This window comes from Lipotes vexillifer, unplaced genomic scaffold (genome assembly GCF_000442215.2).
Source record: "Lipotes vexillifer unplaced genomic scaffold, Lipotes_vexillifer_v1.1 scaffold841, whole genome shotgun sequence".
Lineage (NCBI taxonomy): Eukaryota > Metazoa > Chordata > Mammalia > Artiodactyla > Lipotidae > Lipotes > Lipotes vexillifer.
The window spans coordinates 934,529-946,012 of NW_006798403.1; the positions used below are offsets into that span (position 1 = coordinate 934,529).

The 11,484-nt window shown below is 39.3% G+C and overlaps 1 protein-coding gene across 1 annotated transcript; it reads left to right on the forward strand.

Moving 5' to 3' along the window:
• The first annotated feature begins 7,749 nt into the window (after window positions 1–7,749).
• LOC103076622 (putative zinc finger protein 702) lies at window positions 7,750–8,362 on the forward strand. The gene is given in 2 exon segments (XM_082931498.1): window positions 7,750–8,261; window positions 8,263–8,362. Coding segments are annotated over 2 exon segments (612 nt in total).
• Window positions 8,363–11,484: the final 3,122 nt, after the last annotated feature.

Sequence of the window (11,484 nt, forward strand, 5' to 3'; positions counted from 1 at the left end):
TACTGTTTATATAGGGCCATAAAAACACCATCTGCTGGCTTTAGCCGGTTAAGCTATTACAAAGCTGACATCCACTAATGCTGTACTGATGGGGAGGAATGGCCAAGGTTTTGCTCTTTCTGTCATTGTTCCACAAGCTGCCATCTCAAGACCAGTCTCCAGTTTACCCATCACGTCACCCGGTTGTTCAACATTTAAAGATTTATTTTGGCCTTGAAATATACTCTCCTTCCAACCTTTTATTGCTATAGTTACTGGTGAAGAAAGAACAAGACTCAGGAGGTTACTGTGTGGTATATCAGCAGTTCTAAACTTTGCTCTTAGATTGGGGTGCGTTTGATGTTGAATTAGACTCAGATGAGTGGACTAATATTAAACCCTCATTTTGTATAATGAGGCTAGATGTGCCTTGGATAAAAGGGTAAGGTCTGTTCCTTTTCATACCCATCGGTCAGTGGAGAAAATACCATTTACTCTGCAATACATGTTGCTGAGCCCAAACTGAACAGTGGCAGATCCTAGACCTCGGGGGTGGGGGGGTGGGGTGATGAGGTTGGCTGAAAGGTGCAGCTGAAGGGTGTCCCCTTGGTAGAAAGGAACTCGAAGATTGCTCCTGTTGCTGCTCACAACACCTGTGTTTGGATCCTCAGTGGCATCATTAGGCATAATGATGGGCTGACTCCACATGCCTGGGACATGTGGCCTCATTTGAATGATTAAAGAGAATAAACTATATGTCCTAGACACCTGCCAACTCGCAACAATAGTAGCCTGTATTTACATATATCTTTCTCTAAGAATTCCAAAGCTCCTTGTTTTTGAAAATCTATTTATGATAGGGAGGGAGAGAGAATCATTTTTATTTCGCAGAGTTTTAGAGCTGTGGTAGGATCTAAATATTTGGTCATTTTGGTAACCATTCTCTATCCCAAACCTTGCTGCATATTGAAATCACCTGGAGATCTTTAACAACTATGGATGCCTGACTCCCATGCCCAGGCATCCTCATTGAATTGTTCTGGGGGAAGAGCTGGGCACCAGGATTTTAAAAAGTTCCTAAGGTGATTGGAATGTGCACAAAAGCCATGCGGGATCTTAGTTCCCCAACCAGGGATCAAACCTGTGTCCCCCTGCAGTGGAAGCACAGTCTTAACCACTGGACCTCTAGGGAAGTCCCAGGGGGCACCATCTTTTGGTGGATAAGGTAAATCAGTTTTTTATCTTGGCATAAGGTTTCATAACCTAGATATTAATCTTTAAAATGGCATGTTATGTTTTTATAGTCTTATATAATAAAAATACCCAGACTGTCCTTGGCACATGGTAGGTGCCCAGAAAAGAGATCTATATCTCTAAATGGATTAAAAAGAAAATTATGGAAAATGTTTTACATACCTCTCAAAATAAATACATGTATACAGTCAACCAAAATGTTGGAGGGTGAACCCAAAGTAGAATACAAATAGTAGTAAATCTAATTGTATTACGAATGAAAAACATAACCACTCTGAAAAGACTGGGGGAAACAAGAGCTTACATAGGTGACTTTGGAACAAAGCATTTTGACGGGATGCTCTAAGGCTAGAGATGAAAGAACTGTATACAAATGATATACTTTAGTTAGTAAATCTTTTTGTCATAGGAATACAATTTAGCAATTCTGTAACTAAACCCTTTATGTTTATACTAAGGTTGAATAAGTGAGTATATTGTTAATAATGAGAGCCAGGCTCCTCACTGTTGGAAAAAAAGATTGTTAGTAAGGAAAAGGGGAAGGCTAGAATCAACATCACAGTGTTGGATTGGAATTGGAAGGATCAGTATGAACTCATGTTTTTTTAATAAGTATACAGATAAATTGATAAAAATATAAATGGGTGTATATACATGGGTTAATATACAACACATATTTCCCAACTCTGTCTGCTTAGAGATTGCAACACTGTAATTTATAAGAAAAATGTATTTGGCCATTCAGATGACCAAAATATATTTCTCATATTATTTGGTCTTCAGGGTTCTTGGCTCTTACCTCCCAAAACCCTTGAAATTTTCTGAGTGATAAGAGCAATTGGAGCATCTTTTGTCATAAATATTTAGTCTCTTGTTTTCAGTTCCTGAAAGTGCTTGAGCCTTGAAGGTGAAATGGGTGTCTTGTTATTCACGACAAGCCCCTTTCCACCATAACTGGGTTTATATTAATGAGGTGACCTAAGGATGGGGGATGGTTGCAAGGAAAACAACCATGAATAGAGGGGAATGACTGACTTCCGGGGAGGGGAGAGGGGCTGGAGGTTGAATCAGTTACCAATGCCAGTGATTTAATTAATCATACCCATGTAATGATCCTCCATAAGAAACCAAAAGGGCAAGGTTCAGAGAGCTTCCAGTTGGTGCACATGTGGGAATTTGGGGAGAGTGGTGCAGCTGGAGAGGGCATGTAGCATCCCCATACCTTGCCCTATGCATCTTTTCCATCTGGCTGTTCCTGAATTATATCCTTTTATAGTAAACTAGTGATCTAGTAAGTAAAATATTTCTCTGAGTTCTGTGAGCTGCTCTAGAAAATTAATCAAACCGAAGGAGGGGGTTGTTGGAACCTCTGAACTACAATCAGTTGGTCAGAAACATAGGTAATAACCTAGGCTTGTGATTGGTGACCGAAGAGAGTGGGTGGGGTGGCCTTGTGGGACTGAGCCCTTAACCTGTGGGATCTGCCACTATCTCTGGGAAGATAGTGTGAGAATTGAGTTGAATGGTAGGATACCAAGCTGGTGCCAGAGCATTGCTTGGTGGTATGGGGGAATTGGAGTTAGGATGAGAACACCTTTAGAAGGCCAAGGAACAATAATGCTCCAGTAGCAATGAGCATGTGTAGTGCCTAGATCTTGGTGTCTAAGTCTCATTTTTGATAAAAGGAATCAAGGCTCCTTGTAGGAGAAATGGCTGATTCTAGGGCTGGAGCAAGGAAATACAAGATGAGCATGGAGCATCTTCTAGTATCTGAAAGCAAAGAAGTATAAAAAAAATTAAAAAGATGAAGTGTTGTCAAAAGGGAACAGAAACCCACCTAATAGAGCTCCCAGTGGCAAAAGTGGACAATTTGACCAACATAAAAGGTAACAATAATGTTGGATTATGACTTAAAGAATAAAAAATATTCAGGTGTCCATCCTCATTTAAATAACTGAACAAATAAGTGGGGAGAAGAGACAGCTCTTTTTTTTTTACAGAAGAATTCCAATTAATATATATATATAGAAGGAATGAGGGAAATACCAAATCACCACCGGGCAACATCATGATAGTAATTGTTGCAAGGACGACCTGTGGAAGGATGCTAAAATCAGTGGGCAAACGTTGAGGAGAAATAGTATAATACCATAGTCTCAAAGTATCTCTCCCAAGATGTTTGTCAACTACAAAGGAAGAAATAGTAATTTTACAGGAGAGAAACTCAAGTGCCATCGCCTTAACCGTGTAATTAAAGTTATCATTATAAGTTCTGAGACATGTTCATATTATGTTCCTCTTGATGCAATGTCCTGAGAAGGGCAGAGCCTCACTTTTATGATATTCTGTCATATGCCTAAAATGTATGACCTCAAACTAATAATCAGAAAATATTATACAAACTCAAATTGAGGGACATTCTACCAAATAAGCTAACCAGTATGCAGAAAAAGTATCAAGATCATGAAAGACAAGTGTAAACTGAAGAAATGTCTTTGATTGGAAGCTAAAGAGACAAAACAACTAAATGCAGCATGGGGTGTGGGAACAGAAAAAGGACATGAGGAGAAAAACTGGTGAGATTTGAATGAGATCTCTGGCTCACTTCAGCCAATGATAATTTCCTGGCTTGCTAATTGTAATACTTATGATTGTGTCAGTGAAAATTAGGAGAAGCTGAGTGAAGGAAATATGGAAACTGTACGATTTTTGCAGATTTTTTGTTAAGTTTAAAATTATTTTAAAATAAAAAGTTAAAAAATATTGACAAGGGATATTTGGGTGGTGGGATTATGGGCAATTTTTGGTTTTTAATTTTTCCTCTTAAAAACAGTAAAACTAGTTTTTGATTAACATGAAAATACCTTGAAAAAAAAAAGAAACAAAAAACCCCTTAAGAATGGAAGATATCGGGCTTCCCTGGTGGCGCAGTGGTTGAGGGTCTGCCTGCCGATGCAGGGGACACGGGTTTGTGCCCCAGTCCAGGAGGATCCCACATGCTGCGGAGCGGCTGGGCCCGTGAGCCATGGCCACTGAGCCTGTGCGTCCAGAGCCTGTGCTCTGCAGCGGGAGAGGCCACAACAGTGAGAGGCCCGCATACCGCAAAAAAAAAAAAAGAGAGAGAATGGAAGATTTTAAGAGTTTAGGATAAAAGTGAAAGATTAGACATTTAATGCACAATGTTTACTAGTTTTTATACTCTTTTTTTTCTGTTTTTAAGGTGTTTGTGGAGATCAAATGACATAATATATGTAAAAATGCTTTGAAAAACATAAATCGTGCTATAAATACTATCCTTTCTTCTATGGGTCCTCATTTTCTTCTTGTTTATACTATTATTTACCAGTGCTAATTTTATTCATGTTAATTGTTAGGATGTTGTAGAGAAAAATTATAGGAAGTTTGGTCTAAGACAGATCTGCCTATCACATTGTAGGCACATTATTGCCATGTCATCATCATCCTCATTGTTTTCATTCTGTATTTCCCTTTAATTGCTTTCTTTCCTTCTGACTAAAATGCTCTATTCCTCCATCTTCCCTTGGCCAAAAATCTTGTTTATGCTTTAAGGAACCTCTCAAGCAGTCCTTCTTCACTTAGTCCTCTAATGTTTCATTCCTGCCTTTCTTGTGGTTTACTGTGATGTGTGTGTGTGTGTGTGTGTGTGTGTGTGTGTGTGTGTGTTAGACAATCCTCTTTTACACCGTAAATTCCTTGAGGTGCCATTTTGGTTTTTGTGCCTGCCACAGAGTAAATGCTCAACTGTAAGCCCTACGATGGAAGGGAGACCATGTTTGTGTTGTTGAGCATGATTTCTTTGGAGCCTACTCTTGTGTCAGGCATTCAATTAATATGGGACTGAATAAAATATGAAATAGGCAGTGGGTAAAGGTATCTTGAATGTTGAATAATTTTGGCCCCCATCCCATTTATTCTTTCCATCCCTCTGTGATTTCTGATTATTTAAATTCGCTCTTAATTATTGGACCAGATCCCTGCCCTCACTCTCTGAAGGACTGTATTCAGGTGCTTTGTGATTGACTCCTACTTCCTTGTCAGTTTCAATTCCCGCCCCCTTGTACACCTCAAATCCCTAATTCATTGGATTATTTCCAAATTCCCAAATAACCTCTGCACTCTTATTTCAATGAGCTTTTGCCCAGGCTGTTCCTTTTGTCTGAACATCATCCCTCCCATTCTCAGCCATCACCTTCTAGTCACCTTCATGGGCAGTTTAAAGGGCATTCAATGAACTTCTGATCTCTTTCTGTTTTCTCCTGTTCTACAGCAAATTGCTAGTAGCTTTATTTAGCCTCTATTCCATTCTTACTTAATTGTACAAGTCAGTTGTTTATTTGTTGTATCCCTTCGAGATTAGAGGTTCTCAAACTTCATTGTGCAAAAGAATTGCCCAGACAGTTTGTTAAAATGCAGATTCCTGGAACAGAGTCCTCTGTGTTCATCACTGTCCCAGTATTGCTCCAAGTACAATTCAAAGACCCTTGTTACAAATGAAGGTCCTCTGGTCAGAGATTCCCGTTCCATATATTTGAGTCTCCAGAACTTCACAGTCTGGCGCTCACAGGGCTGCAATCAATGAAGGGGATGCATATGAATGTCCCCAAGTCAAGCAACTAAACTATGCCTCGGGCCTTTGCCAAATGGAAAGAGATTTCTCACCATTTGAGGAGAGGAAGGAAGTCCTTTGCAGAGAAACTGGAGATAATCCCCAAGCCCAAGTGAACTGCAGACTCACTTCAGCAGCAGAAAACTGCTGTGTGGCTCATGTCCTCATCTATCTGAAGAATAAGAGGACCAGTCCAGGTCACCCAGTTAACTGGAAGGCTAATATAGGCAGCTGTAATTGATGATTTACTAGATCAAAGACCTTTGAGTCAGGCAATAGAGACCACCCTTGCTTATTGATTATCATCCAATAGCTTTAAATTATCTTCAGTGTCCTAGGAGACAGAGAAGGGCTGGTAAGGAAAGGGGCTTAAAGAAGGTCAATACATCATTCCCCCACAAGTTAAAGGCCTGAAGCTCAGCACGCACATTCCTTCCAAGTGCACTTATGAGTGGGAGAGAAGAAATGAAATAGGCTTCTAATTATTTAAATTGGACCTACACTCTGCATTAGCTAGCATTCTTCCCCCATTTGAGCTGACTGATGGTTAGGCCAGGAGAAGGAGATTAAACATGTCAGCAATAGGTGTGAAAATAATTGGGGGCAGTAATTGGGAGAAATCCGGGCATCTTGATTGTGACTGCTGTCTCGTTTTCTCTTTCAAAACCTGAATTGACATTAACGTGTTGATGGCCTCATCCAAACTGGGTAGAATTTATTAACAATAAAAATAATTACAAAAATGACTTGCATTTACATTATCAGATAACAAGTCACAACCTCAGTTCTAGAGTGGCTTTTCAAAGTGGATACCCTATTCCTGTTCCCATACAAAAGTCCCTCCTGTATTAGTTTTTTAATTATATTTTTTAAGTTGAATTCAGGCTTAGATCTGGTGTCTGGTTTTCTAATATGATAGTATGAATATGCTCATAGTTTGCTTTAGAATGTTAGGTGTATTTTCTATTCAGTAGGCATTCAATAAAGGCTAGTTTAATCTGAATATTTCCTTAAATAAAATTCTGAAGAAAGTGGCATTTCTCTTTGTGGCTCCCAACTTAGTTTTTGTTTAAAAAAACTATAGAGAGGTCACACTGGAAAGCATAAGTTTCTCCTAAGTCTGTGCTGCGCCGTCCACCTTTCTCCACCTTCCAGTGTGGGCGTCTCTACGAACCTTAAATCCCAGCAGCCGGCCCTCCACCCTACGTAATTCTAGACGTTGCTGTTACAGATGACCTCTAAAGACTCCTATTGTCTGAGGAAGAAGCCCTGCAGAGGAGGAAGGGAAAAGAAAAGGAGTCAGAAATGGCTGTTTCTCAGGGACAATTGACATTTAAGGATTTGGCCATAGAATTCACTCAGGAGGAGTGGGAATGCCTGGACCCTGCTCAGAGGGCCTTGTACAGGAATGTGATGTTGGAGACCTACAGGAACCTGCTCTTCCTTGATATCTCTCATATACATGTGATTAAGAAATTACAACTAAAAGCAAACACTGATAGAGGAGAAGTATTCCAAACACTGATGTTCCGAAGACGTAACTGGAATGAAGTGAAACATGTTTACCTCGGAGTCATCTGGGAAAATGTATGAGAATTTGATTCTCAGCAGAGTGATGAGGAAAGAAATTGCAAAGGAATGCCAGTAAACCAAAATGATAATCTCGCTGATAAGAGAAATCGAAATGGAAGAAGTGTTGCAGGAATCAAGCCTGTTGAAAATAGGTTTCCATTAAGCTTTCTGGATGAACTGCATATATTTAAAAGTGAAGAGAAAATTAATGAAATTAAGCTGACAAGAGTGTGAAGGGTAGTGCCTCATTTTCACCACTTCAGGGAATTTCCCCTGGTGTCCAAGTGAACATTTCTAATATACATGGGAGTAATTATATGCAGTCTTTAATAGTGACACAAGATCAGAAAGCACAGAGGGAAAGAACTTACAAATGTAATGAGTGTGGCAAAATCTTTCTGCAGGTATCATACCTCAATAGACCTCAAATCCTCCATACAGGAGAGAAATTACATAAGTGTGACATATGTGGAAGAATCTTTAGCAAGAATTCATACCTTGTAATTCATCAGAGAATTCATACTGGAGAGAAACCTTACAAATGTAATGTGTGTGGGAAGGTCTTTAGTAGAAAGAAAGACCTTAGAGTTCATAACAGAATTCATACCGGAGAGAAACCTTACAAATGTAATGAGTGTGGGAAAGCCTTTTATTATGCCTCATTCCTCATGTGACATCAGAGAACCCACACAGGAGCAAGGCCATATCAATGTGATGTATGTGGGAAAGTCTTTAGTCAAAATTCATATCTTTTAGGTCATCAGACCATTCATACTGGAGAGAAACCTTATAATGGTAATGAGTGTGGCAAGTTGTTTAGTCGAAAACCTTGTTTTGCTTCATCAGAAAATTCATACCAGAGAGAAACCTTTCAAAAATAATGAGTGTTGAAAAGACTTTACTCACATCTGTATCCTCACCACACATTAGGTAATAAATACAGGGTGGAAACCCGTATTTCGTGTGATGTATGTGGGAAGGTCTTCATTCAAAATTGACACTTTAAAGTCCTGGGAGATTCACGCGGAGGAGAAACCATGCACATGTCATGAGTGTGGCAAAACCTCACTTCCATCAGATAATCCATACTAGGTAGAAATAGTAGAAGTTTCATGAATGTCTCAAGGTCTTTAGTCAAAATTCCTACATTAAGCTCTACCAAAGAATTCATACTTACAAATATAACGAGCGTGACAAGTGCTTCAGTGTACTTTCAAGGCTAACTTACCGTCAGGGAATCTGTATTGGTGAGGGACTTTAGGCAACGGTGTTGACAGGTTTCCACATCTTAGCTGCATTGAGAAAGTCATACTGGAGGGAAATCAAGGAATTCATCCACCACGGAATTGATTCTGGAGATTGTTACCTCATAAATGCCATGAATGGGAAATACCTTTACCCAGGGCTCACATCTCACCAATCATCAGATTTTCCATATTGGACAGGACATTACAGTTGCACTGAATGTGGTAAAGCTTTTGGGTTTTGCCTTAAACTGAGGGTTCACAAAATCCTTCATACTTATGAATACAATCAATATGGCTAAGTTTCTTATTATTGGTCACTTGTCACTAGGTATCAGAATATCCTGGAGAGAAACCTCATAAATGTAACCTTTGTGGCAAGAATCTTACCCAAAGATCACAAGATGGGACATAGTGAAGTTGTACCTTACAAATGAAAGGGGTGTGGCAAAACATTTCCTTGACTTCAAGTATTAGGCAACAGGAAAGAGTCCATTGAAGAGAAACCCTGCAAACATATGAGCAGAGACTTTATCCAGGCCTCACAATGCACTAGACTCCTCAGCGTACATCTTTGAGAGAAACCATGCAAAGCAATATGTGTGCTTGTACCTGAAAATCAAAGCTCTGAAACATAGAGGATTTATTTTGAAGAGCAACGTTTCCAATGTAGTAAATGTTTTACAAGTTTTCATCAAGTATCCACACTTTTGGTGCAATGAGATAATTCATACAGGTCAGAAAGTATACAGATACAGTGAACATGGAAACACTTTTAAGAAAAAGTGCACCCTCGGTGGTCAGCAGAGAACTCATATTTGGGAGAATCCTTACAAATGTAATTAATTTGGTGAATTTTGTGAGCAATACTTAAGACAGACCACACATCAGAGAATGCATATAGGAATAAATATGTCTAGTTCTCTGAGATAGTACATACTGCAGAATTATTACAAGTCACAACACGTTAAAACTTATGTTTATATGAGAGGATGAAGGACATTTGTGGAAATGGCCCATTATCTTCAGGGTAAAATACTCAATTATTTGAGTGTAATTGAAAAGGCTACGTTACTTTTTATGCCTTCCAACGTGAAGATTGAAGCCTGTTGAATTTATGCCTTCATTACGGACCTTTGATGATGATCTCTGGGAAGGAGTCAGTGAGATGAAGGGGCCGACTTCATTCTCATCCATGTTTCCTGGAAAAGGAAGGACCCTGAATTATCAAATTGAACCGTGTGTGAATTAACATTAGGGAACAGCAAACAATAATGTAGAACTAGGACGTGACTCATGCTTATTACGTCCAGGGAGCCCTTCTGTGGTTAGGCCAGTGCGTGTTATAGGACAGAATCCTCTACCAACTGACCTTGAACAGAGCAAGCAGGACATTAAGGGACTGGACTTTTCATGGGAAGAGAGTGACAGGTTAACAGGGACTGATTATTGGGTAGATGTAATGTGGAGGAAAAGATGGTCACTTTCTCCATTGGATGGCAATAGCAGTTGCATAGATCTATGTTTAATGAAAAATTAATTTTATTGTTGGAAATTGAAGACAGCAGTTACCTTGAGAGGAACATTTAATCACAACTAGAATAGAATAATATATGTTTGAATATATATGTTTGTGTATTATGCGCATTTAGCTGCTGCCATTATCTTTTGCTATTGTTTTATTCCAAATGTATCATAGGTCTCCTGTTTTAATTAATAAAATTTAATCACTTTTGTCAAAAAGAAAAAACTATATAGAGTTCTTTTAATCTCATTTTCAAGACTCAGAATTCTTCCTCTTTCAAATTTATTTCAGGAAGGGAACCAATAATGTGCACTTTTAAAGTATTTTAAATTATATTTAGTGTGGATAGAAATATCTATCTTACATTATAGAAATTCCAAGCATTAGGATTTAGGAAAAGGCTTTATTTTGGTGTCTGGGAGGATCTTTCTAGCTAAAGGTATGTGCACGGTGGAATAGGCCATCTCACTGCAGGCATGGTACCCTTGCCTCTTTGGAGAAGGCATGAAGGGGATATGTTGGCTGGATACTAAGGACGATGCTAACTTCCATTGGCCTAGTACTTTCCAGTTTTAAGTTGAGTTTGCACTGATCTCATTAGAGTTCTCTATCAGTCCGAGGAGGAAGCCAGGGCAAACGTTTTCAGCCTTGTTTAGCTGTAGGAGGAAATGATGCTCAGAGAGGTTGTGATTGATCAAAAGGCGAATTGTGGAACTGGGACTGTGATGTTTCTAATCAGGGTCAGTGCTGCCTCATCCTCCCTCCCTGCCCACGTGGAACATCTATTGTGTGCCACGCATTGTGCAAGCACCAGGGGTTTCCATGAGTTTCCCGGGAAGCTTGTACATAAAGCAAGTTTCCTGATCTAATGGGGCCTACAATAAAGTAAAAAGAGACAAACGTAAAATCAGTTAAGGGCACCAAAGTGTTAGAGGGGCTGTGATAGAAATAGTGACAGAGAGTTGTGTGAGGAGACGGAGCATGTTGGTCAATCGGATACGGAAGTGAGCGAAGGGGAGCTGTGATGCGTTAGGAAAAGCTTCACGAAGCCTCATGACGATTCTAGCAAAGTCTGGCGTAAGAGTTGGCATCAGACAGACCTGAAATTTTTAAAGTGCATTTTTTAAAGTGTATTTCGGAGAGAAAATCTGCACAGAAAAGGTTTTGCTGCCAAATGATTTTGTACAATATAGCATATACTGTATTGGAGACTCACAGTTCTTATTAAGATATTGAGGACTTAGAAACCCTTCCAAAAGAAACCTGTTTAAATTTGTATCTTC